Source organism: Mchenga conophoros, linkage group LG13, assembly GCF_057382185.1.
Source record: "Mchenga conophoros isolate Kocher_MC1m ecotype Shallow Benthic linkage group LG13, M_conophoros_male_GT1.1, whole genome shotgun sequence".
NCBI classification, from domain to species: Eukaryota; Metazoa; Chordata; class Actinopteri; order Cichliformes; family Cichlidae; genus Mchenga; species Mchenga conophoros.
In genome coordinates this window covers 26,380,471-26,407,621 of record NC_140538.1, presented here as the reverse complement: position 1 = coordinate 26,407,621, position 27,151 = coordinate 26,380,471, and the positions used below count along the sequence as shown (strand labels likewise).

General features: G+C 42.5%; 2 protein-coding genes across 12 annotated transcripts in view; one reads left to right on the top strand and one right to left on the bottom strand.

The window, feature by feature from the left end:
* The window catches only part of cpeb3 (cytoplasmic polyadenylation element binding protein 3), a 37,394-nt gene extending 34,503 nt beyond the window's left edge, over nucleotides 1-2,891 (bottom strand). For 5 of the 11 annotated variants that reach the window (XM_085297540.1, XM_085297541.1, XM_085297542.1 and 2 more), the window contains exon 1: nucleotides 161-1,358. In XM_085297540.1, coding sequence (XP_085153666.1) covers nucleotides 161-1,243 — 1,083 coding nt within the window. In that variant the 5' untranslated portion in view covers nucleotides 1,244-1,358. The other 6 variants (XM_085297547.1, XM_085297546.1, XM_085297548.1 and 3 more) reach the window with 6 other exon arrangements.
* A 312-nt stretch (nucleotides 2,892-3,203) lies between these two features.
* marchf5 (membrane-associated ring finger (C3HC4) 5) lies at nucleotides 3,204-27,132 on the top strand. The gene is made up of 6 exons (XM_085297539.1): nucleotides 3,204-3,923; nucleotides 16,763-16,965; nucleotides 22,966-23,096; nucleotides 23,177-23,360; nucleotides 23,843-24,009; nucleotides 25,418-27,132. The coding sequence occupies exons 1-6, from the start codon at nucleotides 3,880-3,882 to the stop codon at nucleotides 25,532-25,534; spliced, it is 846 nt and encodes a 281-aa protein (XP_085153665.1). The 5' UTR covers nucleotides 3,204-3,879; the 3' UTR covers nucleotides 25,535-27,132.
* The last annotated feature ends 19 nt before the right edge of the window (nucleotides 27,133-27,151 follow it).

The following is a 27,151-nucleotide window of genomic DNA, read 5'->3' as shown; positions in this document are numbered from 1 at the left end:
AGTTCTATCTCAGGCACTGGTGGCTTATTTACATAGACATATATTTATATATATAAATTGACCCTCACATGGCACTTATAGTGCCAGGGAGAGCAATCAGACTGAAACATAAAGCCTGGGCCTATACTGGGCCTTCTCTTACACCAGGGGAAGTGTTTACCTGGAAAGGCAGTATGCTGTTGCTGTTGTCAGTCCTGAATGCGCCGTCCTCCACCCAGGGTTTGGGGCCGAGTGGACCGGGTCGTGGGAATTTTGGGGGTGCTATAACATTGCTGCTATAGGGCTTTTTCATTGGGGAGATTGGGTTCAGGGGTGACGGCACTCCGACACCAACTCCAACCCCGACCCCTACCCCGACACCCACCGCTCTGCGTGGGTCCCTGCCTGGCTGCAGCCCGCTCCAGGGGTTCGAGGCTGTGCTCCACGCCGCGTTTTGGTGATTATTCCAAGCGGACGACGAAGGAGAAGACGACGACGAGGTCCCCTTGCTGTTATTCATGATGGTCTGATAAGCGTTTCTCTGTGGGAACGGCCCTTGGTTGGGGCTGACGGGGGATCTCCTCTGCTGGGGCTGCTGCTGCTGCTGCTGGGCTTGCTGCTGATGCTGTTGCGACTGGGGAGCCAGACCGATCTGCGGAGAGAAATTACCCCCGAATACCGGGTTGACGTGGTGGGGGAAGTTCTGGAAAAGCATCGTCCCGTTCACCGAGGGTATTCCCTGGAAAAAGCTATCGTCCACGGCATTTGTGGTTCCAGTGGACCAAGTGCTCCCAAACGATGACGGAGGGGAGGAAAGGGGGCCGCCGGTCTCCTGCGGCTGGTGGTGGAAGCTCAAGCCGGGTAGGATCGGCGACTCCATCGGCGCTTTGTCCTTGCTGCCGCTGCTCAGCGCTGAAGCCGCTTGGTTGTTCCCGGTCGACGGACTCTCCGACTCGGATGAAGAAGAAGCGTGCTCCGATGACGGGGTCGGTGTGGAGGGAGGAGGGTCTGCTTGTGTCGGATCTTGCTGATGGTGAGGCTGGGCTTTGTTTTTGTCCATCAGTAAATCATCCTGCATGGTTTGCTGAGCTGCAACAGGGGGAAAAAGATACGAGGAGTTATTATTATTATTGTTGTTGTAACTCAGGAGCTCATGCACCGGGCTTGCCGGGCTTCTGTAGAATCTGATGAACTGGGACAACTCCGAGAAGGATATGATGTTAGAGGGACCAGCCAGCTGCAAAGCGAATGCGTGATCACCCATTTAGACGAAAAGGAGAAGAAGGAGAAGAAGACGAGGACGAGGAAAAAGCCCCACTTCCCAAGACCAGAATGATTCAGAAATCCCGCAAATTATACACGGAGCATAGTATGGCAGCAGATATTCACCAGATTTCGCCACGTCTCGTTTTTCCCTTCCACACAGGAACTCCGGAGCTGCAACGTGAAACTGATTCAGTGTGTGTGCCTGTGTGCGTGTTTTTGCCCAAGAACCTCCCCTATATTCATTTACATACGTCAGTAAATACAGCTGTCCTTCAGCAAGGTTAAAGCCACTTCTACCTTGACCTACACACACACACACACACACACACGACCACAGAGGGTTTTTATTTTTAATTTATTTTTTAAATAATATCCAAAAAGACGCACACGGTCTTTTTTACGCATCAGAAATTAGGTGACGCACCTGAACCAATTGAATCGGTTGTCATAAAAAATAAAATGTCCCTAGAATAAAAAACAAAGTGGATATACAATAATTTAATAAAGACGACGAAGTTTACTGAGCAAATTCGATCATAAAGAAATAATAGCTTCTGCTTTAGACTCCTAGAAGGGATTTAATAGAGCGCAAAGAGAGACTCTGCCCGAGGTCCGCATTGACACAGCCACGGGTTGGCATTTACATAGTACAATATGTACCTTGCATTTGCAGTCAATAACTTTTAAACTAGGGCTGGAATTTAACTGAAAGTCTACTCTGTCTAAAGTAAGAGGCTTTACCTTTCATGCAAAATCATCCCCTCTTTGCATTTGGAGACAACGCCTTGGAAAAGCCCAATTAACATACACGACCTGCACTATTATCCCGTCAGCAAATTTACATTTAGAATTACATTAAGTGCCAAACACGCCTGGTAATCTCAACAATGAGCAGGCAGGGCAAGCAGAAATGTCAAACACAGCAAGATACTCTGATCAGGGAAACGAAATTAAGCAGCTGAGTATATATTCTGCCAGCTGGAGCAAAAGGCACAACTATGAGATATGACACTTTGGTGTCAAATCATTGTCAGACTCATCTGGTCTGTTGATCGGAAACTGTCTCCAGAGAGCTAACATACAACCTACACACAGGCCTTTCAATAGTAGTCTCTAGACTGACATAACAGATCATTTCAGTGCTATAATGACAGCAACACAAGTAAGAATTTCATATTTAATCGCAACAGCATTCGTTACACATACACTCTCACCCACCCCACCAGTTAATCCGTGTTTTCTCCTCCAGGATCTCCCGATTCCAAGGTCATCAAAGAAGCACAATCAGTAGGCTGTACAGTGGCTCACCTCACCGGCTCTTTACCACACACACAAGGCAAAACCTGACCCTTCAGCTGCCTGTTTATCGCGCTGATCGAGGCACCCGATATACATTTCATCAAGCTGTCTTGTCTTGAAATCCCTCTGTATAATCCACATGCTCCCCCTCCCTCCACAAAAACGACAAAACAGCATGCACACACAGCCTGGTTTTCTCTTTGCCTAACATGAAGTTTGAATTTACCTTTATCGTTCACCTTTTGGGGACTCTGTAAATAAAGATATTTCTTGTTTGCCTCGTCTGGGTTTAGATATGACAAACGAGCTACCCTTGTGCCGAGGTAGTCAGCAGTTGCTTGAACAGCTGATTGACTGCGGCGCATGGACGCTGGCGAGTAGCCTGCTGGGAGTTGTAGTTTCAAACGATAAAGTGGCCGGTAAGCAAAGGTGTCTGTCTTTCTGTCTGTCAGTTCCATTGAATTTAGTGTAACTTATACTGTATACTTTTTTTAAACAGGCACATTATAGGAAAACAAACGAGCACAAAGGATAGAAAAACATTATATTTTAAAAATATGTTCTCACATTCACAGATTGTCTTCTAAATATGTATAATCAGTTCTCACGCAATCACATTATGGATGAGGTTTCCTCTCTGAGATTATTGGACCGTATTTGTCACATTATTGCATTTGTCGTGGTTCACACTCGCGTACACGCATGTGCGTACGGGAATAACTACATTCGCAGTGCGTACTAGTGATGGCTATACACCTCTAATAGTCTTTCTTGACAACTCTGGAGATGATTCAGAGCTTTTATTTGGGCATTCGGCGAAGAGATAAAGAAAGCGAGAGGAGAGAGAGAGAGGGACATTGTGAAACTACATTTCCCATGCTCGCCTTTGCGGCGCTTGCTTTGTTTTGATTACGTAGATGCGCACCGACGTGGTGTCTTTGCGTTACCTCAGAGACAGCCTGTCAATGGAGTCAAACGGTCACGCCAAACGAGGCCGTGGCAGATGTAAAGAAGAATTTTGCCCGAAATAGCCTATCGAACGCATATAAGTGTTACGTAGACTGCGGCGGCGGAGGAGGAATATCTTTTTGATTAAAAAAAATACCGGTTCGTTTGCGGGTGTTGCGCCGCATCTCGACGAAGGCCTATGTAGCTTGTTAGCATTAGTTCAACAGCTAACTTGCTAGCAGGTGTTTTTTGTTTTTTTGTGGGGGGTTTTCTACGTCGACTTTAGCTGCAACAAATTAACGAGTACTAAATTTCGAATGTTTTACCTGTAACGCAATTAATTTCCTCCAAGAAGACAGCATCTGAACCTTTTTGGCCTCTACGACAATGGCGGAACAGAACGCAGTTGGCATGCAGCAGAATTTGGACAGGTGAGTTCAAGTTTGGGGCTAGCATGCTAATGGCAGCCACATAGCTAAACTTCAAAACAAAACAGTCGTCAAGAAAAATTGTGGGATGGTATTGTCAGAATACCGTCCCCCAATTTAGGCTTTAAGTGAGACACTATCATTTTTTAACAGGACACGAACTTTCAACTCAGCTCTGGATATCATTAAGTTTGCCTGGCCAGGGTATTTTTAGTTTACAAAGGAAGTCCTGGACTCCTAGCTCTGCCAATGAATTGGTGGATATTGTGTTAAGTAATCACTCTAACTTTCTATGGCCAGTTCTTTTGTGTTCTCAAACTGGATACAATTCATAAGGCCATGGAGAAATGTCCAAATATTTGGCTTATTAACTATTGACCCTTAGGCAGGACCCCGCGTCCAGTAAAATACCTGAAAATGTCACGTTCATAGTTCAGAACAAACCTGCTTATCTGTGTTACATCAGACACTGAATGTAATTTCTGTGGCAGCTGAAACGTTGATTAATTTCGAGGAGAATCTTTTCTTTAGTAAGATGTCTGAACAAAGTTTGTTTTTACGTACTTGTACAAAAGCGAAAATCAGATACAGGGTGCTCTAAAATGTTTGCGGTCAAGTAGAACAAAAGGAGAACACGTGAATGTAACTGAGGAGCAAGATCAGAACTCCACAAGTTCATATACTATATACACTCATATAAAAGAAAAGAATACAAAACACTTACATCATGGGGAATCATTTTATGTTGTACAATCAGCGTCAACAGACGCAAACGTAATTGGAAGCAGATATAAATGGTAAACGGTAAATGGCCTGTATTTATATAGCGCTTTACTAGTCCCTAAGGACCCCAAAGCGCTTTACATATCCAGTCATCCACCCATTCACACACACATTCACACACTGGTGATGGTAAGCTACATTGTAGCCACAGCCACCCTGGGGGCACTGATGAGAAGCTGTTTCTGTAGCCAGCAGCAAAGCAAGTCTGCTTAAACATATTTTCATCAATGCTTTATCGCCATGTCATAGCTGGGATATTTCACAACAGAAAGAAGAAGTTCAACCATGGATTCTGTCAGGCAGCATTCTGGTCAAAAAGGGTCTCCTTTCACTTTCATCATGACAGAGTCGAAGTTTATCAACAGGCCGAACTTCAGTGGCATTATGGAGTGTAAAGCCACAGAATAGAAAGCTTTTAGTTCACTTGAAGCTGTATGAGGTCTACACTTTATCAAAGGTACTTTTATTCTCTAGTATAGACACAGCTTCCCTATAGTTTGCCTTCAGATCCTCACCTTGAAGGCATTTTCAATATTTGTGATCTGCCAAACTCCTGCAACGACAAGTTAATTCCTTTTCAGGAAAGAATTAATCAGCTTGTGTTCAACTTTGTTTTTTTTTTTTTATCTTACTTTCAGCATTTCGAATTGCTTTTAGTCATTGCTTATAAAGGATTAAGAGAAAAGATAACTTTACGTGGCAAAGTGTAATTCATGATGCAATTCTTAAAACAGAAGTTAAACAATTTCCCTGTCAAAGCAGCTATACTTTTGCTTTGCAAATACCTACCATATTGTAGTTTAAGTAATGAGGTTAAAGCTTAACTCGCCTAACAGGTTTATATACTGTAAGACTACCTTCACACTACAGGTCTTAATGCTCAGTTCCGATTTTTTGATCAAATCCGATTTTTTTATTTATTTTTTTTGTCTGCTTGTTCACACTACAAATAAAATGTAACAGCAAACACGCTCTAGTGTGAACCCTCAAAGCAGCCCGCATGCGCAAAAGAAGACGTCACACTCTGTTTAGACCCAGAGCAAACAGTATTGACTGATGGCCCTTAATATAAAGACTTGTTTCGGACTTTACGTTTCCCAATTTTGCTTTAAGTTATAAAGTTATTTTGGTATTTACATATGGCCTAATAATTATCGTTATTGCTGTTTTAGAGAGGAGTAGTGCTTCAAAGGATAGTTGCAGATTTCTGTCAGAATCTGCAGATTATACAGTACAAATAAAATGTTCACGTTTCTCCAACATTGTCTTCCCAACAGTTTCACTGACATCTACACTGGATGGCCAGGAAGCGTTCACGATGTCTTCTTGGGCGCTGATAATTGGCGTCTGTCTTGTGTCAGTGACGTAAAAGACGGATTTCATGCGACATGACCATTCAAACAGCAGTCGCTTTCTAAAACACCAGCTATGTATCGGATTCAGTACCACATACAAAAGTGACCCAGGTCGGATTTGAAAATATCGGATTTGTGCTGATGATCGGATATGGATCGCATAGGGTCAAAAAAGTCGGATTTGATGCGTTTTCACCTGCAGTGTGAACGTAGCCTAAGAGACATTTAATGAGACACAAAAGAAGTATAAATTTTGCATGTGTTTGGAGCATTGTGTTGGTGGCCGTGGGTTGATGTGATGTCGTGTAGGTTTGGCTCCTGCTGCCAGATAAACTTTCTCATTTGCAGTGATTTCTTACATCACCAAGTTTTTAGTTAAAAACCCCTGCATATGTACAATAGGGAAAACTCTATTTTAGTTTACTGACTTGGTGGCCTTTATTCGTACTGTACTCAATTCAACAATTCTAGTAAAAATTTAATCAGCTGAACAAACCTGAGTGGGTAGTTGGCGTCTCGCGGCCATCAGTTAAATCACCTTTTCAGAGTTGGGATCTCATCTGCCCAGAAAGATCGGTCAACAACAGCACTTGCTTTGTGATATGTTTTGAAATACAAAGTAATCCAAGTCAGAGATTTGTAGGAGTGTTTTGTTAGGGTTACAAAATGTCTGTGAAAAAGGCCAAGTCATGCAAGTCTGTAAAAGACTTGGCACACAAGTAACGCAGCAATATTGAGTCAATATTGAACATTGGACTTTGAAATCATTTCCCAGGAACATAGTACAGTGGCAGAAAGAAAGGAAGGGCCCATGATCATTGTGAAACGTGCTTTAGCTGTGTGCTGCTGGTGCGTAGCAGAGGCAATAACCCGTGCAATGTTTGAGTAGCCAAAGGCAGGAAGATGTATGTCATGTCTGCTTACTCCTAGACAGTTGTGTACCCAGCCTCTATCACTGACAAACATGAGGCTCCAGAGGCTCTTATCTGGACCTGCCACAAACAGCCAGCTGCCTCTGCAATGCAGTGTTTCACAAATGGAAGTAGGAAGCACATTTTAATCCACATTTATTTATTTATACAGAACCTACATGTTTTATTCTTTTCTTGCTGACCCCATTGATCTCTGCGTGAATGGGTCGATAAATATGTGCTGTGCGTGCGCTAAGAACAACTGACCTTACAGTCATGATTTTGCAGTTTTAATATGGAACATTGTCAGCTTCTGCAGGCTCTTTTTCGACCTTTTCAAACGGTTGAGTGATGATTTGATTTTTTTTTCCTTTTAATGGAAAACAACTGCAGAGACTTTGTTATTTTGTTTGCATGGAGTAGATTAATGACATGTTCCAAGAAACAAATCAGTGGCTGGTCAGCATGTCTTTCCTTGGTAACCCACAGTTTGCATAAATAAGCTGTATTAGCCAGCATTAATGCCAGTGGAAGCTCATGCCACATTTTAAGATAGCTGGTTTAGATAACAGGCAGAGTTATTTAAATCACAAACTAGAGCTGGGCGATATGAGATTTTTTTCATATCACGATATGTTTTTTTCATTTCAGGCGATAACGATATATATCACGATATAAGCCAAATAACTATATTTGTAAGATTTAAATGTGCCGTTGCTCACAAGTAAAATGTGAAATAATCAGCAGCTTGTTTTGATTTAAATATTTATTTCCCATAATAAGTTCAACAGGGTAGATGTACTTAAGGAACATGAGACTTTTTCAGATAAATAAAGGCAAATATTGCAAACTACACAAAAGGCAGCCGCTAAAGCGTTTAAGTTTCAAAATAGAACAAACAAAACAGACTACCGGTACTAAATTGTCAGTTCCACTTAGAAACAAAATATTAATTCTAGAAATAAATATTAGTTTGTTTTACAGAAGAACAGACAGAATTGACTAACTTTTGTCAATATCAAATAAACTGAGAACTAAAAGGAAATTCTCAATCTCTCCTTGTTGTATATAGGGCTGCCACAAACGATTATTTTGATAGTCGACTAGTCACCGATTATTTTTGCGATTAGTCGACTAATCAGATCATCATCCATTGGACGTACAGCGTACAGCTTATTGCACCAGCAGCATCTGGTCTTATATAACTATCATTAGCTTACAGCTTGAAGTGTTTGTGCTAACTAAAAATAAAGAAAAGATGGTAGTTTATTAATTTTTAATGAAATTTGCAGATTGTTTCGGTGAAGTTTAATAAACTCCTTGCTTTCTAAAATATAACAGGACACCGGAGTATATTCTCCAGCGTCTCACACTTCTGATAATCAGCTGTCTGCTTGACAGTTTTAGCTGTGCAAAAACTATAACTTTAATCTCAGCCAAACCGATTTACTCAGGAACAAATAAAATACTAAATGTAACAAGTGTCACCTGGCAGTTTGTTGCTCTCTGCCAGGTGATTGGCTGAAGAGCTGTGAAAAGGTAGTGGGTGTGTGGGGTGAAGTCAGCGCTCTTCTGTGGAAAAAACCAGAGGCAATTAATTCACTCAGGTGCGAGTGGGTATACTGTCGGTAAGAGACTTTTGCCATTTTTTTGTTTGGATCTTTTGCTATTGCATGTGCCTATTTTTAATGTGTCATTGGACTTTTTTAGTGTGACCACGAATTTTAATAGAAGAATTGATCAAGCCCTAGATCGACTGCACGCAGGGAAACTGATCAATATTGTAGGTATATTGAGTGTTTGTTTTAGTTTCATGATTTTGAATGGTTTTATAAAATTGCTATTTTATTGGGTAATATTTTAATTGATAATGTTGTTTGTTTTTCAGCTGTGCTGTCTCTGCTGTCCTTTTTTTATTTTAATTGTTTGTGCCACTTCCCTTTATCTCTCAGATCACAGGCCATACATAGCACTGATTCCCAGCTGCGCTGAGACCCGAATTGTTTGCAGTGTGTGCCACGATTGCAGTGTCACTAAGCGGGGTGTGACGGGTTGTAGTGTTATTTCGCACAGTTTGTGTGGTAAGTCTCATGTGCAGCTGGGATATCAGCAGGATGTGTTGTAAGTCCTGTCTGGAAACGACTGGGAATTTGTATGTTTAACTCATGTAATAAATAAATGATCAATTATTTCTTTGCCCCGTTTACTCATCCCTTGTCCTCGGTTACATAAAGAAAGCCAAACAATAACATTTTTAAGTTATCTAAGTGACTTATATATATGTTTAACCTGACTAGCGAAAGACGGCGGTGGGTTTGAAAACGATTTGCCGGGAGTCCGGTGTTCTCACGGCTCTAGTTAGCCTTGCCCCCGCCTAGCTAACGAGCTAGTGGGTAACAGACGTCTCCGAAAACGTGGGAGCGCTTTTGAAAATATGTGGTGTCTTGATAAACTGAGCAGATATTTGAGGTTTACACAGCTACATTCTCGCCTGAAAATATGTTAAACGTTTATTTTGTGACCCAGAAAGAATAATAGGAGTAAAGTTAAAACTAACTAGCTGCCGCCATTGTTGACAACTGCGCTGGGCTGCGCTATGAATTCTGGGACACAGCTTCTTCTTCTTCGGGGTTTAACGGCAGCTGGCATCCTTGTACATGCAGTGCTGCCATCTTCTGTTTCAGTCCGTTATTACACTCTTAAATCCTACTACTCATTCCTGCGTCTTTTGTGATCTTACAAAGCTTCAAACGATGCGTCGACTATTAAATTAGTCGTCGACGATTTTAATAGTCGACATAATCGTGACTAGTCGACTAATCGTGGCAGCCCTAGTTGTATAGCTGAGCTTTTCAAACCGTTTTAACAGTTACTTTAGTCTGACAAAAGCCAAATGACGAATTAGCGCTTCCAGTCAGAGATTGAGCATGCACCGGTTTATTGTATTTCCAGACTTGCTTTCAGCACAATTTACAGTGAACGCTACTCTGTTTTTTTCAGACTTGAAATAGCCGAAATACCTTCACACTACAGAACTTCTATGGCTCTCCCGTTCGACAATCTCTCCAGCATTGGAACCATCATCTGTTTTCTCTTCGGTCACGCTCGGTTGATTTTTCTCTAGTCGGCACACTCATTTCCTCCATTACCCGGGCGGCACGGCAGCTGGCTGCTTCCCAAAACAAATACACATGTGCGGCATGGCACTTGTGCTGTACGTAACAAGTTACGTGACGTGACACTGCGGCTGTGATTGGTTCGGCTTTGCACTACTTAATTTGGATTGGCTGTTTTTTTTTTTTTTTAAAGAGGACAAGAGCGGCGAGGTCTATCGCAATAGTTTAATTTTTCTATCAAGAAAAATTTATTTCGCAATACATATCGTTATCGTTCTATCGCCCAGCTCTATCACAAACTAACGAGAATATCCTGTATATGTTGTTTGCCCCAAAGCAATGCTTTCTCAGTGCTGTTTGAGCCTTCATAGCTTTTTATGTACCATCAAAAATTACATTTAAACATTGAATCTGTGGCACGTCACTGCAAAAGGTTTTTATTAATAAAGTGGAGTAATTCACCACTTGGCTTTTTTTTTTTTGTGTGTGTGTTAACTTTAAGCCACTCAAAGGCTATTTAAAGCATGAAGTCCTTTTGCTTTGTCGTACACCACAGATCACAGTGCTTTGTGGCGATACTAAAAGCACATGCATTTTTTTCTTAGGTAGTGCCCTCAGTTTGTAATAGTTTCTTTGTTTGATATTTCATTGAAGTGAACTTTGCTTAAATTTGAGATTCTGCTGTGTTTCATGTCAGACTCTTACACACTGGACATTAATATAAATAAGCCCCAGACTAATAAAATATCTGTAATGATTGAAATGTTTTTCCAGAGACTGTCATTGAAGTGTTGATTGGTATTGGTATTTTTAGAAGCTGAAATTGCTACATTCAGTTGCACAATATTGAAAGGAGGACACTGTGTTATGTTATCAGACTTGTTTATTAAAGACCCATCACTCTAAAACCATGGAGACTTTTAGAGTCATTATTCCAGCTAATGACTTGTTTAACCCTCTGGCGTCCAGGGTTTAATTGGCTATTTTTCACTACTTTTGATAGTACATTTATATTTCACCTTTAAAAGTATTTACGCGGCCTTGTTTGATATTATTCTTTTCAGCACAACCTTACATGTGTGAAGTTACCCTTATGTTTTTTTTCGTTTTGGTATACTGCATTAACACAGTTGGTCTAAAATCGCAAAGAACTCAACCACAAACATGTTTAACATATCGTTTTCATAACTTGGAATGCAAATATAAATTTAAAAGATAAATTTAAGAGCACATGAAAGGCCTAAAACCTGAAGACCTGACAACACACCTCGTGTTTTTTCTCCTGGAAACAGCGTTTACATTGCGATCTGCCTTTGGTGGCTTTTTGGCTGGAAAGTAGTGCCCTCATTGTTTTGACACTCAAACAACCGCAATACACTGAATACACAAGACAACAAAACACACAAGCAATATTCCAAACACACCAAACGTCACAAATCTCTCTCGTCTTAAAAATCGCTATCCAAATCCCTCACTCTCTCACTCGCTCTCTCACTGCCATCACTCTTCCTAAACAACCAAATGTCACGTGTCACCTTATTATTTTTTTGATTGGTTGACATTGTAAATTTTTCCACAAATGGAAAAGAGGCGTCATGTGTGTTTTTGTTTTGTTTTTCTCGCAAGAACTCGCTGTCCTTACAAAATGCCGTATTTACCGTTGCGATAGTATTCAGAAAAAAGCATTTTATACATACAGAATTTAAAAACTAGCATGTAGTTTGAAGTCTGCACTTTCAACACAAGTTGAAATGGAGACTTGGCGTGCATCTTGTTGCTATGGAATTTTAAATTGGGTATGTGATTTGGACATACTGGCTCGTCTATTGACCCCAGAGGGTTAACTTGATACTGACACACAAAGTTTTTGAGCTGTTATTTGACCAGCTTGGACAAGACAACATTGTGATTTCCCACAGCCACATGATCATTGCTGAGTTAAAGGAGCCTTTGTGGGGTGGCTTATGCTCTTCTTGAGGACAGGAGCCTGGCTTGTGAGACGATGAGAAAGTCACACTTAATACTAATATTAAGAGTGGCCTTAATATCTCAGTGTCAATCACATCATGGCCATGTCTGTGTCATCTTGGAGCTTTCTTCTATTATCAGAATAAAATCCACAGCTGAGGTGAAACACGTGACAGTGTCCACAGTGCCTCTGTGCTGCACATTCTTTTGATCCCGCGAGCTTGAAGGGTTTTCAAAATAACTGCCGAAATAAAAATGATAATATGCATTGCTGCTTGCCTGCCCTTGAAGTTTCAAAGCAGTCTCTGTGCATTAGGTGGATTAAAGCTTTATTGTAAAAACAGCAGAGACCCACATGAGTTTGCCTGTTTAACATGTAAATAACTTGGTGATACAGGAGGTCACCTTCCTTCAGTGGATTTCAGGCACGTCGCCATCATCGAGTCTCTATGTTCTTGAAAGTCCTTCAGCAACTTTATTAGCAATAATTCAGCATGTCAATCTGCAGATTTTACATCATCGTTTCAACATTTAAAATTGATCTTTTCATTGCATATCGGGTTAACATATTTAGAAAATTGTTGCATTCTGATATACAAGCCTGTTTTGTTTTTTTTTGTTTTTTTGTTTTGTTTTTTTTAATATATCAGACTGCACAGGATTTCTCAGTATGCAGTCGTCATTTTGGCTTATCTGGCTGACTGTTCTGTTAAACAGGGCTGAGGCGACGGCAAGCCAGAGATTAAGGTTTCGCACAGAAGATAGTGTTTCACTGCTGTTGTAATAGGTTCTGTCATGCTCTGGGGCTGGGTTACAGGAACAAGAGCCAGTGAATCTAAGGTAGAGATGGGTTTTGTTCTCCGCTGTCGTGTTTCTGTGGAGACGTCTGTCCACCGTTCTACTCGGCGTCTCATCATCGCTTTTTTTTTTTTTTTTTTTTTTTTTTTTTTATTTTAAACGGCAGCCTCATTTTCAGTCTGCAGTGTCTTTGAAGATCCCGTGGTGTCGCACATAAATTCCTATGATGCATTTTTTATATTTGTTTTTTTCAGTTTTGCATTGCAGATCAATGCGAGAACCCTATTTGAATTAAATTGAGTAGTGTGATGCCAGTACACATACATAGGGAGGGGTCAGCTATAGGGTGAACCGCAGTAAAGACTGTAGATATGATCTTGAATGGGGGGTGATGTTTCCATCACACCACACATTCTCACTGACATGTCATCTGATCACCTCGACCTGGACTGTCCTCTCCTGCGTTGTCATATTTTATTCAACACCAGGGGGGTATTGACAAATAATTCATTGGAGGTAGCTACCTGAGCAAATAATTCAAATGTTGGTCATGCTGTCTTTGACAGAGGACCCCCCCCCCCCCCCCCCCCCCCCCTACTCTGCTGTGGCCCCAGTAATGGAGCACATCTAGCTCTCAGTATGGTGGTGGGAGTCCACAGATTTGGCATCCATTATGGTGTTACATAGGGATATGCTGAGTGTTGCTAGTGGTGGTCAACAAGGAAAATGTCGCTCTAAGCTAACCAGTTTTACTTTCCCCCTCTCTTGACTAAAGTTAAGGAAAGTCACAATTGTTTCCATGCTTCATCCCTGCAATGCATGCAATGACGTTCTTTTTTAAAAAAATAGTACTTCTGCATGCCATGAAGGGATTCAACAAATGGAGCTGAGGTGGGGGGGGTGTTTCTAAAATTCCTGGTGTAAGAAACATTTTTTACTTCCTTGTGAGAGTAAACAGGTTTTCCCTGTTCCTGTTATACCTGTGGTTTAAAAACAGGAAATGGAAGAGTAAACTGCAGCTACAGCTTATCAGGTCAGACACAGGCACCTTCTTTTGCAGTGTGCTTTGGTTAGGTGTCTTACTGTTGGGTTGACCTTTGGAAAGTAATCTGCTAGAATTCTGAGCACAAATAATTCATAATGTGAATGATACCAAAATTAGATCATCACAAACTATGGGTGGGAAGGGGGCGTTCTTAATCAGTGTTTTGTATGCCAGAGATTTATGGGAGGTGTGTGTAGACTAATCATTTTTTCATTCATCCAGTGAAATGCCAGCTGTTCAAGGTTCAGAGTAATTATGAAAATGAGATCATAAATCTCACACACAAATGGGTCACAGGCAGCAGTCAGCTACCAAACCAGTGGATCACCTGGCAACAGGCTAGTTTAAAAAAAACCTAAACATTTTCCAGTTTTTAAAACCACATTTTAAGTGGTTTTCATTCATTTCTGCAAACTGCCAAATAGAAGTCTTTGTCTATCTGTTAGCTCTGCGACAGACTGGCAACCTGTCCTGGATGTACCCTGCCTCTCGCCCTAAGACAGCTGGAATAGACTCAGGCCTCCTGCGACCCTGAAAAGGATAAGCGGAAGTGGATGGATGGATGATTAGAAAACCATAATCGGTATATTTTGATGATATGATATGTACCCCAGACAGTATCAATAAGAGGAATAATTTGGAAGGACCCCCCCTCTCGCCGATAAACAAATCCACGAGAGCTGATTATTTTGGGATATCTAAAGTAATTGCACTCTGCTTTTAGGTTCTTTTCAGGCGGACAGCGCAGATCGGTGGCATCAGCCTTGTTTCTTGCTGACATTTCTCCTCCGGATGTGCATGTGTGGCGCAAGTTGTTTGACAGGTTGTCAATGAGGAAAGGAGATGCGCACAGCAAGATACTGTTCATAGGCAAATGTTCATGGTATGATAGCCATCAAGTTTCATATCATGTTAATACTTGAAAACCAGTATACTGTTGCAACCGGAGAACCAGTAGAACTCCCTTGAGCTTGGCGGAGTCGAGACTCTAGACATGCTGTTGATTTACTTACATCAATTATTCAGATCTAACCTGTGAAGGTTTTCATGAGTTGATGGCAGCTGAAGTAAGGTTCTGCGGATTCTCAAACTGAGCTATATGCAGTGAGACACCCTGGCGGTGACCCATCCAGCCAGTCGCACGTTGCTGATTAATTATGGAAATGCAATATGTCACACTAGGTGATGTGCTTTGTTAAGGTCAGGGAAGTTCGATATCAAATTGTCTTGCACATGTTGCGTTGCTTTGCAGTGGAGGAGGGTAAGGTTGTAAAAGACCGGCAGAACCTTCCTAAGAGGTAAAGAGAAGGTTTACTCCCATCTCTGTATGTAAGGGAACAGAGAAGGAAGATGTCACGGTATAAAATGTGGTTTGGCTTGAATTACGTTGTCATAGTTTTCATCAATTACTTTTTTTTTCTCACAACAACAACAAGACAAGCTTGGGGAGGAAGAGAAGAGTGGAGATATACCCACATTTCACATTTGAAGTCAAGGAAAATAAGATGCTTTGTAAACTGTGTGGATTCACTCTCACCAGTAAAAACACAACAAGCTTTCACACTTTATATTTTAGTCAACTGAATCACTTTAGATTTAGGATAATAATACTATAGTTTGAGTAAAACTAAAAAGAATTCAAATAAAATCAGCTGTCAAAATGAACACTGACCTGTTGATTCAGTGTATGAGTAGCATTGTGAATAATACTGGCGTCAAAGTCAGAAATGTGTAGCTATGGCTAGGATCAACGGAAGTAGAGAATCGGTATATGTGGAGCATAGGTTGCTTCTTTTACCAATGCTTGTTAGAAAAGGGAGCTGACACTGATGTGATCTGAAATGCAATCCTTTGGAAATTGTCTTGTATTCTAATGGCAGGGTGAAGGGCCTGTTTGTTTGAGCTGCTGTGTGTCCATTGAACACTTCTTGTCAGATATGCTTGATTCAGTCAGCATTGCAGCTTGTTTGCCTATAGGGTTTATGTATTGATCGGCTGATTTCTGATTACTGGTAAAGAGCTAGCAGGAGTCCTTCATCAAAGCACTTTGTAGCTGCTCCATCATCTGCCGTTTGTTTTACACAGAGAAAAATCTGCACCAAGTCTCCAGAAGCTGTATTAAAATATGCAGATGAACTGATAACTTGGTCTGATAGCATGTTTAAATGATACAGCTTAATGAAGGCTGACAGCAGCCATCCTATTTTACATGAGATACCTGCAGCAAACAGGGGTGAGTCTAAAGGGGGGCACAGGGTGTACTAGACTATATTAATTTCAAGACTTTTGTAACATTTTTCAGATTAAAAATGAAATATTATAAAACATTATATTCATTAAATTGCATTAATATTTAAAAATATAAAAACACCAACGTTTTTTTCACAAGCCAAAAAACCCCCAAACCATTAGCCATTAAACTCTGAGCCACTGACCTGAGGGTTGTTAGATTGGACACTGAATTATTAGATTATAAGATTACTCGATTACTAAAATAATCAATATTTGCAGCTCTATTTACAACCATGTCTTTCTTTTACCCTTCAGCTGTACAAGGCTGATGGGGCGCAGAGAATGAGGTGATGTAGGAGATTCGAATTGATACCATAGGTGTATCTACTAAAAATCTCACACGAGTTCAAACCTCAGTGACCTTCACCTCAAGGTCAGAGTAAGTTTTCTGAAAATCTTGTGAATGCGATAACTTCAGAACAAGGTGACGTACGATTTTGAAATTAATGGCATAAGTGTGTCTACTAGGAGACTGAGGGGTACAGCTGGTGGCTGCTAGTATTTTTATTTATTTTTTGCAGCCATGTTTGTTTCAGTGTCTCATCCTGAATTTGGGCATGTGTGTTTGTTTTAGGAGCTGCTGGGTGTGCTTTGCCACGGACGAAGATGACCGCACGGCAGAGTGGGTTCGCCCGTGTCGCTGCCGCGGCTCCACCAAGTGGGTTCACCAGACCTGCCTGCAACGCTGGGTGGACGAGAAACAGCGAGGCAACAGCACAGCACGCGTAGCCTGCCCACAGTGCAATGCAGAATACCTCATTGTCTTTCCCAAACTGGGTGGGTTGCATTTCTCTGAAAATAAAACCTTGTGGAAGCGTGATGAGATGGCCTCGAAATGTCACTAGCTTTTGTTGTCTTGTTGGGCTGAGAGGATTCTGTGCTTGAGGAAATTAAGAGGATAATTATTCCTTCAGCTATGTTTTTCAAGGTCTACTGCAAAACTTTGAGTGATTGCAGTACTCCAGTCTTTGAAGCTATGTGTGATTTATGTCTGTGGCATAGATTTTCAAAATGAGGATCAGGTATATTCAGGATCATTTAAAATTGAAAGGCTTTAGATCCTATAGAGTAGTGTGTGATGTACAGCATGGTTAAAATATAAGGATCGTTAACTTATAGCCCCACGCCATGCTGAGAAGCTGAGATAAATTTCTTGTTCACAAATCTAAATTTAATATAGTGTATTGCTGAGCTCTCATACAGCCTTTCTGGCAGTTGTCAACATCAAAGCAGAATTACAGAGAAAATTTCCATGTAAATAAACTCCTGTTTGAGTCACTGCCTGCAACTGTATCCAAACTTTGGGAACTGTTGAGTTTGTCTTGCCTCAGTTTATTTACTCGAGATCCAGCATAAGTTCTGTGGCGATCTGGGTAAATGTTTCATTTCATTGTGACAACGAACAGGGGCGTGCTCGCTGACTGACCAGCAGCGGCTGCCTCAATTAGCTCGACACGTCAGAGTGGCGAGGGCTTCGATTGTTCTCAAAAGCTATGACTCAACCAGTGAAGATACAGCACGCAGAGCTGTGCTTATTTGGACACAAGCTGCTCACAGCTCACTTTCTCAGATCTCTTCATAACTTTCTAAGACAGTGAATGACTCTCACAGAACACACTGCAGTTGCATCACAGGAAAGTTGGTTTTATCTGTTAGATGTTTTGCTGCTGGATGTGAAGACTTGGGCATATTTGAAGTTGTATACTTGTCACTTGGTTACCCATCAGCCTCTGGCCCATTGCCATTTCATAGAGAGTGAGACGTTGAAATTTGAGACAGAAGCAAACATAGTGTTAGCCTGCAACAGGTTGGGCCCAACTGGTAAACAGGTTCATGTATATTTATAGTGACCAATGCTGTGCTGTCACTCACTTTGGTGCTTTAAGCTGAGCTTCTGTGCATGCTTCTCCAACCTCAAGTGTTTGTCTGACCTCTATCTACGAGCTCATTATTGGAATGTGGTTGCTGGGTATATGTGAATGTGTCTACAGCCCTTTTGTATTTGTATTGACTCAATTCCTAGAAGCACAGTTAATCAGTACTTGGAAGTAAAAAAACCCCCAAAAACATTCAGTAGCACAAAGTTTTATGGACCAAGTTTTATTTATTCACAAATTTGAAACATTTCTGCAGACAACAAAAGCATGCAGCCAATATGGGGCAATTTCTACCAAGGTTGGTTGTGAAATTGGTAGAAATTGTGACAAAATAATCAGTGGATAACAAACAAGTTTGATCCCCTTCCCTCAGGAATATTTATTTTTGTAAAATATGTGAACGGGGAAAGAATGGCCAAGAATGGCATCTTTGCAAAACCATTGTTAAACCAGTTAAATTCTCAATCCTTTTTGCAGCTTCTTGGCCACTGCTGTTGAGGTTCAGTTGGAAATTGTTCATTTTCCTGTTACTAGATTTATGGGGAGCCACATTAGACAGAGGAGGAAATCGCCACAGGTTTGAGACCCCTGCCCCAAAGCATAAAAAGAATACAGATAGAAATGGATATCATAGTTTAGCTTTCACTGGGGCTCTGACGTGGTAACGTCTTGTCCATGTGCAGCATGTGTAGCAGCTGAGTTAAAGTGAAACAAAATATCCATACAGTAAGTTATAAAGTCAACTTCTCATAGTGTTTCAGTTCTCTTTAAACAATCTTTAGGATTGTTGGCTGTAACAGGCCCTGCTCGTTCTGTTTGTGAAATCAGAATTGTCCTAATGGATCTGTTTGATCTGAATTTGCTGTTTATTGAAATTTTGTATATATAAGTATGTTTGTTATCTAATGTTAGTGTCTCACATGTTCTGGCTTTGAGGCACTTTATGAATTGAGCCTCTGTTGTACAGTGCGCCAGTGGAATTTACACTTTAGACTGACTGCATCAGTGTTTCTCACACTGCCGTATTATTATGATGGCTTTGCGGCTTGTTATTTTTGGACAGCTCTTTATAAAAAAGTCAGTCATAGAAGTGACTTGTGGCTAAATGTTTACCCTCAGTCTCCTGATGCCCACTCCACAGTTTGTTTTTTAGTCATGTGTTCAAATACTGAAGTGGTTTAGAGCATGGTGATGGATAGGCCAGCGGTTTATTTTGAAAGAGCTTCCTCGTTTCTGATCTGCTGGGTGACGTTGCCCTCGGAGAATGACACAGAAACAGCGTGCCACCATCACTCTTCATTTGCTGAGGTTGGTGTTGCCTTTGATGTAACTTTCTTTGGTTTCCCTTCAGTTTAGATGACAGACTGTGAGGATGTGTGGTGGAGTTTTAGCCTCAGGATGTTTTGGGAAGATTTCTGCAGACGAAGTAGCCTAAACTTTGTTTTGCCACTTATTCCAATTTCTGGTTGAGAGTTGGAAGTGAATTAATAGGCTGCAGTTAGCACACTGTCCACCACAGCGCGTGTGTGTGTGTGTGTGTGTGTGTGTGTGTGTGTGTGTGTGTGATAAGACGTTTTTTTCCTGCAATGTACTATAGCAGCAGGCAAATGTGTTTTTAGGGGTTTTGTTTTTTCACTTTTGCATTTTTTTAAATGCTGAAAGTGTTTGAATAGGAAATGGATAGTAGAGTAGTGGTTGGTTATGTGCACAGTGTTTGTTGAGTTTACCTCACCCCCACCCACCCACCGACCCCCAAATCCCTTTAGTGAGGGTCAGACGGAGGTGGTGTGCGGGGATGTTGGATGTGTCTGGATGAGAGGGGTGGGAGTGAAATTGGGTCACGGAAAGAGCAAACAGAGCAGCTCATCAAAGGCCCACAGCGACAGAGGAGATGAGCAGAGCTGCTGATGGATTCATGAAATCACAGCGTTTCTAGGTGATGAGGAGAGGATGTACCTCCATGTTGTCCTTTCCAGCAGGGCAGCACATGCAAACATTAAGTGGCGATTCACGGATTTGCATTCGTGGCACCGCGTGACGTCAGACTTGGGTCAGACTGAATTTGCAAAGCATTTGGATTTGTTACGCAGGGTTTTTACTGACACGACTGCTTTGTCAGGCTTTGAATTTCCATGAGATTTTTCTTTGTTCTGACTGAGGACTTGAGACGCTGGCTGCAGGATACGCTGGGCATTAGTCCACTTCAAAGCAAGGCGGAGGAGTACAGCGCTTTTGGTTTTGCTGCATCATTGCTGCAGTGTTCCTCTCACATAATTTTTATTCTAGCCTCGTTCTCTTTATTATACAACGCCATGTCTAGTACAGAGACCCAGTATCTTTGGTCACCTAATGCACAAAAACTGTTAAAGCTTAGATGCACTCCTTTTTTGCGGTGTTTGCTCTGGTTTTAATGAACCCAATGAATACTATCAGTTTTCCAGCCCAGCAATAACAGCATTCAGTCTGGGCGGATGGAGTTAAATCTGTGGACGGGTAGAGATGGGGAGCACTGACCGGTCACTGAGGCCAGCTCATTTCTAGAGGCTGGATAGGGTTTGGTCACAGTATTGCTCTCTGCGCGGGGACCCCTGCCTGCTCTTGGAGCAAATGAGTGGGTGGATTCTGAGATACACATCATTTTTTTCTCTTAACTCAGGTCTTGATTGTTTTTCACTTGCTTACAGCCCCGGAGGGGGGGGGGCAGAGTCATTTTTCAGCCTTCAAAGAGCAGGGCAGCTATATGCTGTTCTGGCTGCACTCCCACCAGCAGCTGCTGCAGAGCCAAAGCTAGCCCATCATGCTAATTTGGCTCGCTATATAACTCCTGAGGACGGCGTGTCCTTGCTGCTCCTTTTCTGACACTCAGCCCAGAGAGTAAACAAGTGAGCTGGAACAGCGTGCCAATGTGCGTGCCCACTACCGAGGTATTGCAGTTGCACGGGGCCCCCTCCTAACTTTCCTCTCCCTCCCTCCTTTTTTAATAATCTTAATTATGGAATCTGCTACCAGCAGCCATTAAGGGCAGTCTAGTCCCCTTTGCCCGGGATGGCGTAATGCTTAGGCACGGAGAAAGCGGAAGAGATCCCAGTGCTGTCATCAAAATATGGCATATTAATGCTCTCGAGCATTGTGAGGTCAGTCCCAAAGGCAAACACGGGTGCAGTAACAGGAGGCCTGAAAGCATCAAATGGCTGCTGGCAGATAAGAGACAGCTGCTGCATTAAAAACTGTCTCAGACTCAGATACTCTTTAGAAGTGATAAATGCACCTCGCTCACTTTGAGCTCTTTCCTCAACAAGTGGACTGCAGCGCTGCAGTAAAGACATTTAGCACAGACCAGCACAGTGAATGCACTCAGCTGTAGAAATACGTGCACTGCTAACAGTGGATGGATTGTATGCCGCGTGTGGCAGGTACTTACGGGCACCAGCCTCATAGTGGCCAGGCTGCACAAACAATTTAATGAAGCCAGTCCAGAAACTGTAAAACTCCTCACGGCACCCCTGGAGTTATTTCAGGAAGCCGAGTCCTTTTACTCTAAGCTCATGTTGTTAAGGTTGTAGTTAGAGATGTGTCACCACTTTCCCTTCCTTCAAAAATGTATCTGCTCAGGTGTTTGTTTGAAATCTGTCCTTGTGTCTGACTGGGCCCTGGCAGTAATCCTTTTCCCAGTAACGGCCTGTAACCCACCGCCCCAGCTGTCCTTAACTCTAAGTGATGGCAGCTTTCTGTGCTATAAGGTCAATCAGGCTCTTTTTACTTGCTGTGCAATATATTTATCAGTGAGCTGCTGACATGGCCTGAGGAAAGGTGTTCTTGAACAAAGTCCTGCTTTCATAATGAGCAGTGACTCAGCACTGTTTCTGAAACAACTTGACTGCTTCATTTCTAAACTAGAGAAGAGATGCAGTGGTATCTCTGTCTGAAGTAGGATTTCAGTCACCGTCTGCTGGAAATAAGAACCGTGCATGTGTAACACTGATATTATAGTAAGGTGTTTGAGAGTGTAGGCTTTTCAGAGCCTGGAAGCCCAAACTGCTGTGCTCTGTGGATCTAATTTTGCAGTTTACCAAGTGCCAAAGCAGCACGCACACAGAGGCCCAGCACTGTCTTGCGCTCAGTCCCTCTGGCAGCCTCCCCGCTCCCCTCCCACTGACTCCTGGGCTAGTTATTAATAGGATGTGGATGGCTCTGTCTGGGTGAGGAAATCAGGTTGCCTTCCTGTAAATATTTCATGATTTCCCTCGAGTGGGCCCAGAATGCAAGAGACGGGAATGCAGCAGAGATGTTTTTTAAGGTCCTGCTCCTGGTGTCAGACAGGGATGTCACTACTCCAAAGGCAAGTTTGAACTTCAGATTAATTTCTTATTACATGCTGGTCGAGAGGCATCCCAGTTCTTTTTAATCTCAGTGGGCCCTGCCCTTGAAGCTCCTCCTTAAGTGTCAATAAACCTGCAAAACAAGGCGTGCACCTTACACAGCCTGCTTTAAACTTAGGAAAAGTCTGAGGAAGAAAGTTTGCTTTTGATGTCACTGCACTGTCGTAATGTGCCTCCAAGCATAGCACACCCAGTAACCCTGTTTCTGTAGAGGGGAGAGAGATGCATCTAATTGGTTGGAAATGAGGATATTTTGACAACTTGAGCTGTCAGGGAAAATAATGAGGGACATTTTCCTGACCTTTTGATGCACAAAATGATCATTACATTAGGAGGATTATCAGATCAGTGGATAATAATCCCTGAAGTTCAGATTCTCAGTCAGAAGTACGCAGTAATGGTTGAAGTAGCTCTCTAAAACTACGGATAACAGTTATATTTATGTTAGCCAACAGTTTTACGTGTTATAGGTAAATATATTTCTCTTAGTTGTGACTTAAGTCTGGTGATGCCTCCATCAGGTCCTGTGGTTTATGTGCTGGACCTGGCTGACCGCCTCATCTCCAAGGCTGGCCCCTTTGCTGCAGCTGGCATCATGGTGGGCTCCATCTACTGGACCGCTGTCACATATGGAGCAGTCACTGTCATGCAGGTAAAGATATACTAGATAAATCTAGTATATACTTGTGTGCAGCTGTTTGCCACTCTGACCATCTCCTGTGCCTCCTCCAGGTCGTCGGCCATAAGGAGGGCCTGGATGTTATGGAGCGGGCTGATCCTCTGTTCCTTCTCATCGGGCTGCCCACCATTCCTGTCATGCTGATCCTCGGCAAGATGATCCGCTGGGAAGACTACGTCCTGCGCCTGTGGAGGAAGTACTCTAACAAACTGCAGATCCTCAACAGCATCTTCCCCGGTCAGGACACACTCCTTACGTTTGATCCTGAGAATGTGGATCTGTGTTTATATTGTGTTTGTTACGTGTATGCTGCACTGTGTGAGTCTAACCTTACTCAGGTGTAACTGTCAGTATGAAACGATGATGCTCTAATGTCTGCTGCTGCTAAAGAACAGCCATCACTGCTGGACAGACAGGATGTCTTTTCAAAGGACAATAATATAAAACCATGTAAGGAGCTGAGTCAGAAACTTGATTATCATAACCTGATGATAGCAGAAAAGTTTCAGACAAAAACAAATAATATGGAGAGTTACTAACACCTCAAACACCGTCTCCTCATCCATCACAGAAATCCTCACTGCAGCTGGTCGGTGTTCACTTCATCACAGCCACAAAACAGATAAATAAATCAATCCTCAGCCTCTGAAACTCAACTGTGTCAGCAGCTGCGCCCTCAGGTTTACACAGGAATAAAACTAATACTTGTGTGTGTGCAGGGATCGGCTGTCCAGTTCCTCGGATCCCCGCAGAGGCCAGCCCCTTGGCAGACCATGTGTCAGCCACACGGATCCTGTGCGGCGCCCTGGTCTTCCCCACCATTGCCACCATCGTGGGGAAGCTCATGTTCAGCAGCGTCAACTCGAACCTGCAGAGGACCATCCTGGTGGGTCCAACCAGACTCGCCGTATGACTCACCTGACGGTAGCAATAGTTCTGCAGGGGATTCGATGAGCAGAGTACAAACAACTAGTATATCCACCCCCTTGTTTTAGCCCTACTATTGAGTAAACGACCTCCTCTAATTTGGCCTAATTGTGCATCGTATGAGCCATTTAGACATAAGAGAAACCTTAAATGGGAGGACAGAAAGGTAACCAGAGCGGCTCATGCGATCTGGGCTGCACTGATACTGCTGAACACTCTGTCCTCACCTAGCAAACCTGCAGGAAGGAGAGCGAACAGATGAGCTGCATCATCAGTCAAACCTTTATTTGTTCTCGGCGTGATCGATCACTGTGAGACAAAAAAGAAAAACACACCACTGTAAATAATTAACTTTTAAAGCGCAATTAATGAATATTCCCACAAGATGGTGCTTCGTTCCTTTTGTGTTGAGCCAGAGTGGCGACGACTGAAACTTCACATCAGTATTTATCACATGCTGTATTAGTCAAAGTGCCAGTGTGGACGCCTCTGTTTACTTTTCCGACACACTTGAGTTAGTAAGTTAGCCCATGTTTGTTTAGTTTTACACAATCACAACCACTGACAGCTTGGACACTCCTGCCTAATCTAAAGGCCCTCAGCTCGGCGGGTTTGGATGGTTAGTATTGAGGTCAGGATTCAAAAAATTGTTTCCACTTTTCTTCTTCTAAATAGATTTTTGTAGTTTAAATTCAGTCTTAGCTTTTAAATTTTCAACAGTAAATACTGTTTATTTAGAGTAAACGATCACTATAAGCATTCATTTTTATTGCTTTTTAGTCTGTTATTAACCGTGTACTCGAGAAATTGTGAAAGTGCCCCTAGCAGTCCAGCCATAAGATCACAACTAATATAAAACAAAGTGAAGGAAGATTTTCAGGCTTCCTGTGACGATTAATGAGTCATCACATTTGCTGATTGAATGGATTCATTTTTTGTTTGCGCTCAAAGGCACATACTGGAAGAACAGCCCCGGCTTGAATATTATTTAGATACACTGTAATATTCATTCAGGTTGGCCGTTCAGACATCCACACACCTTTGTTCAGACAGACTGCCATAAATGAGCCAGTTTCCTGTTTGGGTTGGAAGGCTTCACTCTCCAGAAACCTCCACCTTTACTCTTGAATGATCCTTTTTAACCAAAATATCTGTAAGTGCTCTAGCATTCCTGGTCACAGCTGAGCAGGAAACAGACAGGAATCATCTGCATGTTTGTTTATGAGATGCAGTCGTGTGTGTGATAGTCGGTGTGAAATTAAAGTAAATCCTCCTAGAGTCCGCTGTGGGGGGAGAGCTTTGATGTGTTGAGCTGAATCTGTCTTTAAGTCCACTTTCAACACCATTTTGCTTTCCTCCACCTACAGGGAGGTATCGCCTTTGTGGCCATCAAGGGGGCGTTTAAGGTGTACTTCAAACAGCAGCAGTACCTGAGGCAAGCTCACCGCAAGATCCTCAACTTCCCCGAGCAGGAAGAGGCCTAAAGGAGGCCGTCAGAAGGGAGGACAGATGGATGGAGGAACTACACGCCTCCGCTTGAGGGGGTGGATGGGATGAAAGCTCAGTGAGCAGGAAGTGCTGGTGAAACAGACTTTTGATCGTGTCATCCTCATTACCACCTCTTCCTCCTCCCCACACCTCGCCCCTCTCACCGCCCCGGTGTGACTCTTCGCTGACATTTTGTGACGCTGGCTTAAAGTGAAGATGGAGACGTGCGGACTGGAGCATGTTAGCAGTTGATGTGCAGTTACAGTCACACAGTCTCACACACACACACACACACACACACACACACACACACACACACACACCTGTTTCCTGAGTACGACTGCAGGGTGGATGAGCTTCAGCAATCACGTTAACTATTGTAAACCTACTATATTTTAAACAATTAAAACGTGGGGCATGTGTAATTAGTTTTATAAAAATGCAAATTGTTTTATATTGTTTATTTCGCAGCACCCCATTGGCTGATGATAGTGGCTTATGTTCAAAGAAGACTAATGTTGAGCATAAGGAATGTACTCGTGAGCAAACAGTAAAATGATGTGAATCCTGACGCAGAACAGAAAACTAGCCTCGCCACGTCATTGTGCCACTGCAGCTGATTATCTAACGGCGAACACGCCGAGCGCAGATCAGAAGCTGATACACAGCTGTTTACTTTGTTCACGTGCTTCGTCCAGTATTCCTCATCTCTACTTTTCAAAACGCTGTCATGTGATGTGTCTTGAAGCCTTGTCACCCGTCACAGTGCAGGTGAGCACTGTGCCGTGATGTGTGGATAATACATATATTAGAAAACCTTGGTGCCTGACTCAACATTCAGTGCAGCGCTTACAGGAGACGGACACTTGAGTTAAAGCCGTTGCCTCCAGATTTTAGAGGCAGTTCATACCCTCCACCCCCTCGGCCTGCCATGATGGGACTTCAGTTGCCTGAGCTTGGACCAGCTCAGGTCAGACTCAGGTACTTCTCTCTGAATGACCTCGGACACTGGTAACTAAAGATGACTCACTGCAGCAGCCAGCACTTCTGAATGGAAATTAAAGGGTCAGTTCACTCAAATACCGAGCCCTATTGTCCTGCCCAAGTGGTGTACAGACACTTTGATTTTTAGTCTTCAAGTAGGATTTTATTGGTTTGAAACGGTGGAAAAGATATAGGGAGATGTTCAAGTTTATCCACAATTTCTGGCAAATGTATTGAAATGTTGAGATATTAGGACGGATGAATATAGAGCTCTGATTTGAGTGAACTGACCAAAACAGTTTGGTTTATAAGACGTGAAGCCTAATGTATCAAACTCCTTTGTTCATGTGTAAATAACGTGGCTTTGAATTAACAAGTTATTGCTGAGATGAGAATCTGAGTGAGAGAGCCTGTTTAACACACTGTATAACCAACCACCTGGAATATTTAACCTGCACATGTCAACTTCTGTACAGGTGTTCTGAGATCTGCAGACTAAACCTTTCCCATCAGATCTCCTCTCTGCCGAGAGGCTGAACTGTTGTGCACACGATGCTTCTAACGTTAGACTTCTACAGTATGAGCTCTGTAAATAAATGTATTTTCCAAATGTTGACGTGCACGTGTTG